Source organism: Rattus rattus, chromosome 10, assembly GCF_011064425.1.
Source record: "Rattus rattus isolate New Zealand chromosome 10, Rrattus_CSIRO_v1, whole genome shotgun sequence".
NCBI lineage: Eukaryota > Metazoa > Chordata > Mammalia > Rodentia > Muridae > Rattus > Rattus rattus.
The window spans coordinates 53,638,938-53,653,565 of record NC_046163.1 but is presented as its reverse complement, the minus strand read 5'-3'; the positions used below and the strand labels follow the sequence as shown (position 1 = coordinate 53,653,565).

The window sequence follows — 14,628 nt, the reverse complement described above, 5'->3', positions numbered from 1 at the left end:
GATGCAGACAGTCCCTCACTGAGACTTTCTTCCCAGGTGACTCTAGACTATGTCAAGCTGGCCATTAAAATTACCCTGACACACATCTTAAAAAGTCACACAGTCAATTTGAAAAGTGACTTGTTCAACAGTTCCCTATATCCTTAACTATGTGACAGATAGAGCAATTTTAAGGGAAAGTTTATAGCAAGCATTTGGGTCCTGGTTAGATGAATCACATTACGGCAGTTATCAAAAGAAATCATAACTAGAAACTAAGGCTGAGCAACCATTATCTCCCTTCAAATTCGATGTGTGAATACTTTATATCACGCTTCAGGGAAGTTCGATTTGTATGCTTGGCTTGTGTGCTTAACAGAATGCTTATGAAAATCAAATTGAACAATAGAATGCTTAGAGGATGTGTTAGTTAGGGTTACCATTTCTGTGATGAGTGCCCTGACCAAAAGCAATTTTGCAAGGAAAGGATCTATTTACCTTACACTTCCACACTACTGTTCATCACCACAGAAAGTCAGGACAGGAATTAAAAAAGGACAGGAACCTAGAGGCAGGAGTTGATGCAGAGGCTGTGGAGGGGTGTTACTTACTGGCTTCCTTCCCCTGCCTTACTCAGCCTGCTTTCTTATAGAACCCAGAACCCCCAGCCCAGGGATGGCACCACCCACAGTGGACTGGGCCCTCTCACATCAATCACTAATTAAGAAATTGCCCTACAGCCAGACTTATGGAGGAATTTTCATAATTAAGATTCCTTTCGCTCAGAAGCCTTTAACTTATGTTAAGTTGGCATAAAACTCTGGCAGCACAGAGGATATCACAATGCTCCCTGCAGTATGAGTACTATTTATATTTATTTGCATTGTTTTCCATTTATAATCATACTGTCGTAGGAGGTTTAATCTTCAGTCTACGATATGGCCAATAGGCGAATGACATCCTGAGGGAGTGGTGTGTGTGGGAATCGAAGGACATGGAGTCTACTAAACAACATCTGAAGAAAGATATAACAGATCATACAAGGCAAAGAACCAGGCTCTAACAATGAGCAGAGACGGCTTTAGGAAGACTGGAGCACGAAAAGAAAGTGGGAGTGTAGGGATGGAGAGAGACAGAGGCCTGCCCGTGAGTCACAAGGTCTCATATTCCTGGGGTCCCATCCTAAACATGACAATGTGTGGATCTGCCTTCTCCTTGGCATCATTGGCCATCAGTCTATAAGATGGATTCAAGACAACAGAGTGGACCACCAGAGTTTTGGATGACCTGTGGGTACTAACAGAAATGACCCATTCCAGGAAGATAGATCAACTTTACTAGGAGTGAATCAAGGGTTACATGGTTTGGGGAATGGGGCATAGGGATATCCAGGGTAGGCAAAGGTCATCACCTGAAAGCTAAGGTGCTGAGATACCTCATTAGCATGGGGAGCATTCCAGGGAGCATCAGGTGCTTGCTGAAAGGGTCTATAACCTAACCAAGGCTACATGACATTCCACAGATATATTGTGTGTGTTTTGGGAGGGGGTATTGAACTCCCTAGACAAAGTCAAAGAAGGAGATGCCCTGCCACTAAAGGAAGTCCACCATTTTGTGCAGAGCTCAGAAGGCTTTCCAGACAATGGGAGCCTCTACCTTATTAGCAGGCAACAATAGTACAAAGACTCAAAATGACCCACTTTGGTTGTGGTTTTAAAAACAGGCAGTCTCCCCATGCTTCAGGGAATGTAAATGGTCCCAACTCTAAAATGTTATACTGCCTTCTGTTGTAATTTCTGATGCAGATTTGAGAGTATCTAGCTCATCACGTCTATGTTCCAGCAGATTAAAAGATATTATGAAAACTCATCCACATCCTACTGCTGAAGTCCTCTTATTTCCTACCTCAAACATAGAAAATCTAATTCTGTTCAAAATTAGTGAGAAGTAAGCTTGGAAAGTCTTGATCAAAGCAATTGTTAAGACTCCGACTTGGTAACATGGACATAGTGACTCATTTACCTACCAAAATATGAGACCTGTGTTAGCATAGACATTCTGTTTCTTGACCTGTATCAGAGGCCAAGTGACAAATGGTGAAGGATGATAGGAAGTGCAGGCCAGGCCAGGAAGATGAGCAGAAGCTGACAAATGACTGAGAGAAGACAAAGGCACTAAGAATAGCATAAAATGAAACAACTCAGAAATATTAAGAATTGTGGCCAGTCTGTTGGGCATTGTTGCCTCAGGGATCAAGACAGCAAAAATGATGACCTTGAATCAGAGGTAAAATTACATTGCTTGGATGTGATTGTATAGGTTTGCAGAGATATGTTGAGGATTATTTTAGATTTTGCCCCAATTGTGAAAAAAGAAACACACACACACACACACACACACACACAACTTTGGGGCTTAGTAATAAGTGTGTGAACTTTATACCTAGTACCCACCTTCAGACATTGCTAATAAATATGAAAATAACCATTCCCACTTTAGGAAATCAACATTGATGCAAAAGAATTGGTCTTCAAAATGTGTCAAGTTCTACAAAGATCTTTCTTGCTAACCACAAGTATTCATTAGACTTTGTACATATGTCCTGTAACAGCTTAAACATTTGTATGGCCCATTCCAAAAATCATCTGTTGAAATCCTAAGCTGTAATCTGACTATACTAAGGAGTAAGGTCATTTGGAACTGGTTAGATCACGTGGACACTGTCCACATTAGTTGATCCCTTCCTCTCATAGTGGTATGTTAGAACTCAGGGACATGTTACCCTCAGCAGGACGTGGTGGTATAGCACTAGGGTAGAAGAGGCAAGAGGTTCTTGAGTTTAAGGACACAGAAGACATCCTCTATGATCCACTCTGTGAAGCACAAAGCAAGTGCTTGAGCAGGTCCTGAGCTAATTAATACTTTGAGTCTCTCTGGTCTGCCCAACCATGTACTCCTGGCCTTTATAAGTAACCCAGCTTGTGACATGTTGTTATAGCAGTCTGTGCAGGCCCAGACAGGGAGGTATATATCTCTTCCCATTTGGAAGCTCCTAAAATCCCCTGTAATTGCAGATCATTCATTCCAAGGCTGTTTAAAAATTTAAGGTTATATTCAACATATGATGGTGCTCACACTTACAAATTTTTATCTGTCCGATGGTTATTCATTATCACATCATTTTAGTCCTTGTGAATGGACTGAGAGCAACTGAAAGAAAGTGTGTTTGTTTCTATTCCTCCTCTACAGCATACAATTTAAATTGCCAAAACAAACAACAGTAGCTACAAAATTAAAAATTATTTTCATCTGTTTTGTAACTGAGACATTTTCCTTCTCCATAGAACCCATGTTTTATACTGGGTTCTATGTTTGTTTCCTCAAAGAGATCATTCATATTTCACTTTAATTCTTACATTCACCAAATAAGAAAAAAGTCAAAAAGGCTTAGGGTGTTCAATGTCCTAAATACCTATGAACCAAATTTTTTAAATTCTATGTGGCTGCTCCCCATGTTGTAACTAATACAGTGAACCAGATAAAGTAAATCAAGTCACAATTCAATAGTGTCTGAGAGTTCAGATGCCATGCCAGGATACAGAGTAAGTGAGACACATTTGAAGTCTCTAAAATAAAAAAGACCATTTGCTTCATTCAGTTGAAAACCTATGATATTTTATGACAAAAAGCTAGTCTTTTATATTAAAGGAAATGAAAAGAAAAGAAACAAAGAAATGGAAATGTTTGGAAAACCAATGTCAGAGGCTGAGATTGAATTCTCAGTCCTCCTTCCCAAATTCCAGACAGGTACAACCATTCCAAGCTATGTGTTCTCTTAATTAATTTTTGTTGTTATAATGCAAAGTTAGTTTTTAGAAGAGTTTTAGGTTCACAGCAAAATTCAAAAGAAAATACAAAGAGTTTCTATGTCACTCCTGTGTCTATCACACCCCACATTATCACATGTCTCACCAGAGAGGTACTAGATCCAATGGACACATGCCGATAAATCATCTCCAATGATCTACAGTTTAAATCCAAGCTCCTCTTATAGATGTATCTTCCATGAGCTTTGACAAACACATAATGGCATGCATTCACCATTTGATATCAAGCAAAGAATTTCCACTGTCCTAAATATCTTCTATACTGGCCATCCATCCTTTCACCGTTGCCCCCTTCCAAACCACTGATCCACTCAAGGTTCATTTGGAACACTGTCTGCTCGTTGTACAACAGCCCCCGGAAGGGAAGGGAAGAGAGCTATTTTCCCATCCCTGCCTTTCCCTGTCAATCACCAACCGGGCTGTCCTGAGTTCTCCTGAAACACTGTAGTTTAGCATAGCTAACAAGACTTTATCATGCACACTGCAGATCTAGCTCCATGGTGGAGCATTTCTTTAGCCAGGGCGAGGTTCTGGGTTCCATTCCTAGCACCACAATAAATAAACAAATAACTAAATAAATGTAGTGTGCCAAGGAAGGAACTAAGGAAATAAATGGGGTTTAGAGTCTCTTAAATAAAATATCAATAATGGAGCCAAGAATTGCTCTTCCTATTTTGCATCTCATGGGAAACATACCTACTGCAGAGGGTGGCATTTCTTGGAGATATCATTTGCAGCTTGGGGATGGGTTCCGAAGAATTCATTTCTACCTTCTAATAAGTAACATTACAGTAATAGTACAACACAGCTGAATTCTTTTAAAGGTAAATGTACTCTTTCATCGTTGATTTAGGCTATTGTGCAAGGCCAATGTAAATAGCACATTATTACTCCTCACATCCCAACACGCTATTCATTTAATTGTTTCAAGCAAATGATACATAATCAAACACTTTGATAATACATCCATTTAGCAATAACAATATTATTCCGATCTTAATGGGAAAATAATACAGCTCTGTAGAAGAACAATTTATGGATAATATATCATATGGACCTGCTGCCTGCTCCTGGCACCTATTAAAAATAAGCTTCAAAAATTTTAGTTGCAGGGCCTTTTCTATTTATGTGTTTTTCTTGTTGTTTTCTATTTGTGGGTTTCTATTTACGGGTGTGGTATGCTAGTCTGTGGCAAGTGTACACCTGTGGGTGTATTTGCAGAAACTTGAAGAGAGCATCTGTTGTCCTGCTCTGTCATTCTCTGCCTTATCTTTTGGAGATGGGGCCTCTTACAGGACCTGGAGTTAGTCTGGCATCAGCAACCCCAGTGGTCCTTCTGTTTTTGCATTTCTCAACACTGGAGTTACAGGTGTACATGATCAGGCCCTGATTTTCAGTGTGCACTGAGATCTAACTAAGCTCATCATGTATGCACAGTAAGCACTCTCCCCCACTGAATCATCTCTCTGGTCTAGATTTTTCTTTTTTAATATCAGGAACAATGATCTTGTTGGTGTAAACAAAACTGCTTAGCTCCCCGCCCCTCCTCTCTGTTTGTATATGTTTGTGTGTGTGTGTGTGTGTGTGTGTGTGTGTGTGTGTATGTGTGTGTGTGTGTGTGTGTATGCCTCGCATGCCTGCATGTGTATGTATTCTATTAGGATGACCCAACCAAAAGGGCAAGAGAATGAACACGATATATATTCTGTTGTATCATGTACTGTGTGCATTACAGTTCTGTGTGGTGATAATTCCATGTCTTTCAGATCTGTGAGGAACTTATTGGAAAATTGATCATGCTCCTATTTCTGTGTCTCATGATTTATAGTCACAGTCTGATCCATAATTAGATGCGGAAAAAATTAGTCCCCGAGTAAATGAAAGAATGGTGAAAGTTCTTTGCAATGTTTCATTTACTCCAGTGCCTGACTTCTGAAAGTAACTCCTCAGAGGTACCCAGAGGTGTCCAGTCAGGGCCTTAGGGATTCTGAGGCATCCTTGACAACTTTCCAAGGATCCCTTTCACCTTCAGCTGCCCAAAAAGAGATGGGGACATTAGAAATGCCAGGAGCTTGCAGAGCTTGTGGACATCCTAGGTCTTTCTTGCCAATGTATCATGATTACTATGTAGCTGTTAATGATGAATTTTGAGTAGACAGATTTCACGTTCTTTAGATGAGAGCTAGGTTATAAAACACACATCCATGCCAGGAGTTGGCCTCTAATAACGTTTGATTTTACAATCAGTGTTTTCTTACTAGTCTGTTAGTGTTTTAACAGCCAGCTCAAGCAGGACTTTTGGATGTCTGTCAGTGGTTCATTAATCAAACTCAAGAGATCATAATCTTTGAAACCCGAGGAGGTACATTTTAATTCTCATTTGTTCTGCCAGACAGATCTGAGCCTGTGGGAAGACGGGCTTTCCACTCCGTGCCTTCATTGGCTGACACAATTTCTGAGGCCATTTGTTAATTATCCCACTTGATATGAAGTCAAATTGACTTAGAATCCTGGCTTTCAATGGAAGGAATTGTATCGTTCAATTAATTCAGACTGGGCACATGTTTAAAATAAGCATCTCTCTCTCCCTCTCTCTCTCTCTCAAAGGCCCTTTTGATAGATAGGTTAGACATGTAGCCTGCACTCTGCCATATTTAACACGCGGGTGTGGCTATCTTGCCTGTTTTGAGAGAGAATCAGTTTCTGTTCTTCTGCCTTCTCCTGCTGCTATCCACGTTGGTTTTAAGGGGAGGTTAAGGTCAGAGGTTTTCTCCGTGTGATCTCACACAGGCAGAATGAGGTCAAGCAGCAGCAGGAAACTTCTAGAACCTGATTGATTCCTGCTTGGGACAGAATGTCAGACCAAGCAGGGTCCAGATCATCACCTGGTCCTCAGGGATGGAGTTTGTCCTCCGGACCTTTGCTCTGAGTACACAACCCATGTATACTGCCTCTTTGCTTCAAGTTCAGTTTCTTGTCCACCTGCCAGTCTCAGCATCTCCATACTTTTTATTGTGAAGACCTGTTGCATATGAGCTCAAGAAAACACTGCCTTAGACTCCTTTTCCTGTTTTTTTTTAATTTATTTTATTTTTATTATGTGTATATGTGGGGTGTGGTGGCAGGTGTGTACATGTGAGTGCATGTGCCTCTGGAGGAGAATAGAGCATCAGATCTCCCTAGAGCCAGAGCCATGGGGAGTTGTGAGCCACCCGACATAGGTGCTGAGAACAGAACTCTACTCTCTGTAAGATTAGTGTATGCTCTTAACCGCTTAGCCATCTCTCCAGCCTCAGCTCCCGTTTTCTTGCTAATGCTCATATGATGCAAACATCCATGTGGAATGTGTTCCTTATAAGGTTCCTTATAAGACTGCTGGGGTCATGGGACAAACTCCTTCATGGAAACCCTACTGGTTGGGGTATGTCTATACTTCCTTACACCCTTTGTAGATTCCTTTCCCATAGAAGAGAAACACTAGCATGTGTTGTTATTCCCAGCACATAACCTGAAGAAAATGTCTATGATCTCCTTGAAATGCTTGTTTAATCAATATCAGTATATCAGTAGAAGGTTAATGCTTTTCTGTTCCTTCTCCAATGACTCATCTTGGGGAAGAATGTCCATGACACATTAGAAACTGAATGGGAAATGAAAACACAGTGCTTTGATATTTCTAAGCATCTTGGTTATGAGTAGATCAATGGTTGTGAATGCTACCTATATTAAAATTGTTAAAATCCAAGGGCCCTTTGGTTTTTAAGAGGTTAATGTTTACATACCAAGGAAGGAATAAATAAAAATACTAGATACTGGTTAGTCTGGTGCTGGAATTGTTAAAGTGAATTTCTAAGTGTCTATACATTAGTCTCATACAGTCAGTACCAATGCTCTTTCTTTTTCCTAGGCTATTGATTGATTGATTGATTGACTGATTAATGGATTGATGGATGGATGAATTGATAGACTCTCTCTCCTCTCTCCTCTCTCTCTCTCTCTCTCTCTCTCTCTCTCTTTCTCTCTGTGTGTGTGTGTTTGTGTGTTCATGCACACTTGCATATCTACTTATGCCAGTGCATATATGTGGAGGTGAGAGAACAATTTGCAAGAAGTCAGATCTCTCCTTCCAACATGTGAGTTGTAAGGAATCGAACTCGTGGCATCATCCTTGGCAGCATGCATATTTACCATCGAGGCACCTTACTCACAGCTCCTTCACAATTTTAATTTTTATTTTAAAGTAAATATCCTTGAAAAAGTGTATTTCATTTAGTATTTGTAGTGTTATATGTGGATATGTTTGTCCTTAGATTAATGTAAGCTTTCTGAAAAAGTACAAAATATTTTCTTCTTTAACTTCCTTATGCTTTTCTGCATTGTGTGGCTTTGGTCACAATGTCTAAGCTGTTGGGTACTTCCTTAGAATGGCTCCTGTCCCTACTTATTCAGAGTGAATCCTCCTGCTCAGCTGGGTAATAGGCAGCAACTTTCTGCTCGCCCCATCTAAACTCCCTGCATCCCTCGGGGTACAATCACAAACATTTAAAGTTTGTGATAGAATAAAAAACTGAAAAATTGGCCAAAGATATACAACTTGATGTTTTTTAAATTAATCACAGATCTTCCTAAATACGGTTCCTCAGACTCCAAGGGATAGAAACATAACCCACATAAAGAAACAACTTCTTGCCCATGACTAAGATTCTCTGCATTTCTGAAACTCCTTTCTTCTGTGCTTCCTGCTCCTCCCCCTGTGCCTGAGACTGCCTGGGGTTGTTTTGGGAAAGCATTCCTGATTCATATTCTGTCTGTTCCTCTTTCTGTTCTCTCTTCTCTTCTTCCCTCCCACGTCCCCTCTCATCCTCCAAACACAAAAGAAGTTCATATCTATTTGTTTCTGATCAACTGGACAATAAGTCTGCAAAATAAGACTTTGGGGCTATCAGGAAACCAGCAGCAGACAGCCCCCACTTCTTTCAACTTCCTATTTTGAAGGAATTTACACACCTGAGGGAAAGGAAAAGGAAAGTGAGAAACTTATAGGAAAAGTACAGCATGTGGGTTCCTGTTTCCTTCCTTTCCTTCTCCACGGGGGCCATGATGTCTATGTACCTTCTGTCTGTGGAAAGCCAATATTCCCAGGTACCAGATTCCTTAATCACTGTAAAAATGATTCAGTCTGGGTTTTGTGCTGGCTCAACTGAACATCATGGTGGTTGTGTACCTTGGAAAAAGTGAGTACCATGTAAAAGCAGCATATATAAGGTATGTATGCCCAGTGAGAAGCTCTGTGTAGACATCAGCATCACCCCATTCTTTCTGGAATGCATGTTTGGACTATTGAGTTTGAGCCATTGCAGGTACCTGCTTCCCATACCAAACCCTAGTCCTTTTTCCATGCTGTCTCTGGAAATTTGAGGCTTCAGTGTTATTATACCAGAAGGAGGAATTGCAGTGGACTTTATTACTGGTCGCTGCTGGAATAAGCCCGGTCATCTTGGAAGCTGCCGGGTTGCTCAAGCTCTGTGGAGCAATTCATTAGTGATGACACTGCTAGAATGGGCACACCTAAGATTTCTTTTCTCTTTTTCTTCTCCCAGCCTGGGTGTGTAAATACTACAGAAGTGGACATCAAGAAATCATCCCGGATGAGAAACCCACACAAAACACGCAAGGTAAATGGATGCGTGTCCCTTGGTCTTGCTGAAATGTCTGCTTTCAGGACATCAGTCTCTGGTATTACAAACATACTCCACTCTGGGGTTCTGTCCTGAGAATTCCTTCTCTGGAGTGAAGTAGAGCAATATCTACCTCTCCTCAGAAGAACCCAAGGACAAGCCAAAGTGCATGCCACTAACATTTGCCCTGGGAAGCCAATGCACCATTTGGGCTTCTTTACAGAACCTGGGTGAGAAGCTATTCACAGAATAATAAGGAACCCCCAAAAGTCCTCCACACAATGTGGACATAAGCTTTTCCATGGCTATACAAACGGAGCTTCCTTTCAATTAGTTCTCCCATGCGCTCTCTAGTACCTTCCAAGCCCCTGAGTTCAAATGCAGTTAGGGAAGAATTGCTTACAGTGTACAATTGCTAAGAAGTTCAGGAGGTAACCTCAGATGAGGGTCCAGATACCCTTCTTCCTCTGAGGAAACTCAATAGTCAATAGGCCCATGGTCATGGTCTCTCACAAGCAGCCACCCACTGAGCTGATGGAAATGGTCTCTGGTTTTTTCGAGGACCTTGTTTCTACAACATGTTCAGAGTAAAAGGGGTGACACCACGGGACTGTGATGGAAGGTAGAAAGAGAGCTGGGATACTTCATTTTTATCACAGGATGTGTCCTCTTGGAGTCCTGGAGACAGGAACAGGGGATGAAGGTGTCTGAGGAAAGGTGACATCAAGGCAAGATACAGTATTCATGGGGGAAAGTCTGAGGGGAAAGTGAGGTTAAAAATATGATTTCTTGGGGTTGGGGATTTGGCTCAGTGATAGAGCGCTTGCCTAGGAAGCGCAAGGTCCTGGGTTCGGTCCCCAGCCCCGAAAAAAAAAGAAAAAAAAAAGAAAAAAAAATATGATTTCTTACAGAAAAAAAATAGGAAGACCTTCTCTTAACATCAGCATTTTTGTGACACAGCCATAAGTATAGAACTTCACTCCTCTCTCTTCTCCCTCCCTCCCTCTCCTACCACCCTCTCTTCCTTCCTGTCTTTATTTCTCATTTATTTTTGTAAACTATGGGCCATTTTAAGAGATGCTGCTTTTTTTTTACATTTTAAATGTATTGTTTGAGGGTTTCTTAAATACATATATGTGCATAATATGTTTAGATCAAATCTACCCCAGACTCTTTCCTCTTCAACTCCTTGCAGTAGATAGGGATTGATTCAGAGACTCACTCTTTGGACATGGTATAGACAGTAAAAGAGTGTAGAATGATCAGCCCTAAATACAATGGATATTTAACTCTTAGTGCTACCAAGGCTCAAGACTTATCATGGAAGAGGGAACAGAAAGATTGTAAGAGCCAGAGGTTGTGAAAGATTGCTATGAAACAGTTTTCCTGACAGGAGAGAGGCATCACACATGGGAATTCACAGTGGTTGTGACAGCACGCACAGGGCCTGTACAAGATCAAGCCAGCCACAGTCCTAGCACAGATAGGGAAAGACTCACAAAGTCACACCTAGCTGAGGGCCTATTGGTAGTTGAAAGTTACTGGGGGATGAATGTCTGCTTTTGTTTGCTGCTGTGAGATAGGGTCTTGAGTGTCTCAGGTCTGCTGTGAACTCCCTATCTAGCAGAGCATGGCCTTGAACTTCTGATCCTTCTTCCTCTACTTTCTGAGTGTTAAGATCACAGACATGGGCCACCATATCCAGTTTTCTACAGTGAAGTCAGATGCTAAGCAACCACTCTACCACTGAACAACATTCCAAGCCCCAATGAAGAAGGAATTCTCAACCTCATGTAACCCTAGCATTCTTCTAATGTGAATGTTCTTACATGAAGATGAACTAAAACTAAGATGTTTGCAGGTTCACAAACCTTATTATATGTTGTATATTTCTTTGTTCAAATATCCCCATATGATTCGAGGTTTTTTATTATTATTATTATTATTTAGTTTTTTGTTTTGTTTTGGCGGTTTTTTGTATTTTGTTTTTGTTTTGTTTTGTTTTTAAGGAAGTTCCCCATAATATTAGGATGAGAATGTCATTGAAGGAGTTACAAAACCCATTTAGTAGATGGGATGAGCCAACATCTTGCTTCTAGGGATTCTCTGAGCCCAAGAGCACAGGCAGCCCACAGAAAGCCTGGGTTTCTAGACGCTCCTTTCTTCTGCTTCCAGCGTACCCTCAGCTCACCCACCAGTGGAGCCAAATAGAATCCAAAAGTCTGTCAGCTCTCCAAACTATGCAGTGTGCCCTCTTCCAACCCGAACTATTCAAAATCCCTTTGACTGACTGACATGTGCTCAAACTGGGAGAAGAAAACACAGGAGTAACAAGGGGTGAAACGGGTGTGCTGGAGTGATCACAAACCATCTTCTCACTAGACTCGGTGTTGATATCTGAGCTGGGGCTTCTGAGGGCTTTCTCCCAGAAATCCCAAGAGAGCTTTTGTGAACAGGAGAGCTCTTCACACTCTATCATCCTCACACTATCTGCTCTCCACACACCATCAATTGTAGCAAAAGCCTGAGGTGGCATGCCGTGAAGTACTGTAAAAAGAATCAATGTGTGTGTCAGCTCAGTTTATCTGGTGCAGAGTTGGAAGCGGCAGACATTATTACCCCAAGTAGTATAACTTCACAGTGTGTGTGTGTGTGTGTGTGTGTGTGTGTGTGTGTGTGTGTGTGTGTGTGTGTGTGTGAGAGAGAGAGAGAGAGAGAGACAGAGAGACAGAGACAGAGACAGAGAGACAGAGACAGAGAGACAGAGAGACAAAGAGAGAGACAGAGAGAGGGAGAGAGAGAGAAAGAGACAGAGACAAAGACAGAGACAGAAACAGAGAGAGACAGAGACGAAGACAGACAGAGACAGAGAGGGAAGGAGGGAGGGAGAGAAAGAGACAGAGAGATGTAATGATTCCTTATGTAATTTTCAAGCATCCTTGGTAATATTTATCCCTTCTCCCTTCCTCTTCTTTATACTGCCTCCCTGCCCCTTAGATTTGGATAAGAAACACCATCAAATGAACTTTGAGATTGTTCACTAAACATATGATAGCATTTGTTTTTTCAGAACATCTATGGGTACAAGAAATATTTTGTCCTGACACTTTTCTCATTTTAATACAGTCTGTCTATGGTTTACAAAATGACATCCGAAGTCACAGTCCCACCCACACACCCACACCAGAAACCAAGCCTCCAACAGAAGATGAGTTGCACCGACAGGTGGGTCTTTCTGTGAAATGACCAGCCAGGGCACATGGGGCAACAGCAGAGAAGAGATTGAACATTCATACGGGTGTGTTAGAAGGTTATTTGTATAGTCAACTGCTTCAAACAGATTTACAATGAAAAGGTAATGAAAGTCAGGCATAGTAGCACAGACCTGTAATTGCAACTCTCAGCGGCTGAAGGCAGAAGGATCAAAGGTTCTTGGAGAGTTGGGTTTGAGCACAGACTATCTCAGAAACAAAACTAAATTTTAACCAAAGAGGTAGAAGTATATCTCAGTTGGTAGTATGTTTTCTTGGCCTATAGAAGACCTTGGGGGTTAATTTACAGTAGTACTACATGTGTGCACATGTGTGCATATGTGTTCCCTGGTGTGATTCTAAGACATGACTCAAAATATTTAATACATGGAATGCTTTTCAAAACTCCTCATTAATTTATCCCCTCTTTGCCTCCAGACAATTTTTGGAAACCAACACCTGACTTAGAGGTGTCTTGGTCATACAGAGCTATTTTGAATTCCTAATCCTTGTCTTAAAGAAGAGAGCAGGTTGGAGGCAGAGTTGAATTTCCCACGTGTCCATAGACAAGGTCACCACAGCAGAGGGGAGGTTTCTGTAGCACTGATTTCTCTAACCTTTTAAAGTTTGTCATTATCAACACTGGTGTGTTACCATGACCTGCATTGCCCTTTTAAAAGTAAGTTTGTCTCCAAGAAGTATTTCCAAGCAAACACCAAAGTCTCACGACTGTCTCTCTTGGTGGCTGAATCAGAGGGATGCCTCTCCCCTCATTGGTTTTCACTAATATTTCACTGCACTGTGATTTGTCCATAAATCAATGTTCACTTACATATGATACTTATAATTTCCTTGTAATTTATAAGAAGAATATTTTTCAGGGCTTCTTTTCTAAACTAGTTTGTTCGTATGTTTATAGAAACATGTGCCATGAGTTAATGAGGTTACTTTTAAAATATATAACATTAAATCTTTCTTGGGATAGTAAAAAGATGTAAAATTTACTTTAAAAATCATCATAACCCATAAAGGTACATCTGTTTTATGAGTTAAATATTTATGGAGTAATGGGATTTTGAATGTACTTATATCATGAATGTTTAAAATTGCCATAGCACTTTTCAAATAAAGTTATGTTTTCTTGAAGCAAGCATTGTATTCAAACGTATTATTGTGCTAAAGTTATACCAGTTATATTTACATTCAGATGGATCACACCTTTTTTTTAATCCTTTTTTATAGCTCTCTTCTTTAATTTTTTTCTAGCTTTAGCTGCTTTTCCTAGAATGTACTCAGCAAGCATTAAAACTTAAAGAACTAAGATACCATTGTTTACGTAACTAAGTCGTCAATTCTCTTTCAGATAAAATACTGGCAAATACAGTTAGATAGACATCGGTTAAAAATGTCAAAAGTTGCTGATAGGTAAGTATTTCGAGGTATCAACATATATTTTTTATTTTTAAAGATGTATTTATTTTTGTTTTGTGTGCATTGGTGTTTTTTTCTGCGTGTATATCTATGCTTGTATTGGTGCCCCTGCGGTTTAGAAGAGGCCATTGTGGTCCCCTGGGAACTAGAATTATGGATATCTGGGAGCCACCATACAGGTGCTGGAAATCAAACCCAGGCATCTGGTACTCTTAACCACTGAGCCATCCTCACAGCCCCATGCTATAAATTGTAAGTGTCATATGACAACTGTGTTAAAGATGGAAAGTCAATGATTGGAGGAGAATGAAATAAATTGTTGAAACATTGGCTAGAGCGTGTTGTCTTGATTTTGCCCATGAACACACTTCTACAGAAAAATTGAAAGACAGCAGAATAATG

The 14,628-nt window shown here is 40.6% G+C and overlaps 1 protein-coding gene across 4 annotated transcripts in view; it reads left to right on the top strand.

Annotated features, from left to right (window-relative positions):
- Rgs7 (regulator of G protein signaling 7) overlaps window positions 1-14,628 on the top strand; it is a 190,295-nt gene that overhangs the window by 146,736 nt on the left and 28,931 nt on the right. For all 4 annotated transcript variants that reach the window (XM_032915675.1, XM_032915674.1, XM_032915673.1 and 1 more), the window contains 3 exons: window positions 9,467-9,541; window positions 12,671-12,769; window positions 14,159-14,220. In XM_032915675.1, the coding sequence (XP_032771566.1) occupies window positions 9,467-9,541; window positions 12,671-12,769; window positions 14,159-14,220 (236 nt within the window). The remainder of the gene's footprint in view (window positions 1-9,466; window positions 9,542-12,670; window positions 12,770-14,158; window positions 14,221-14,628) is intronic.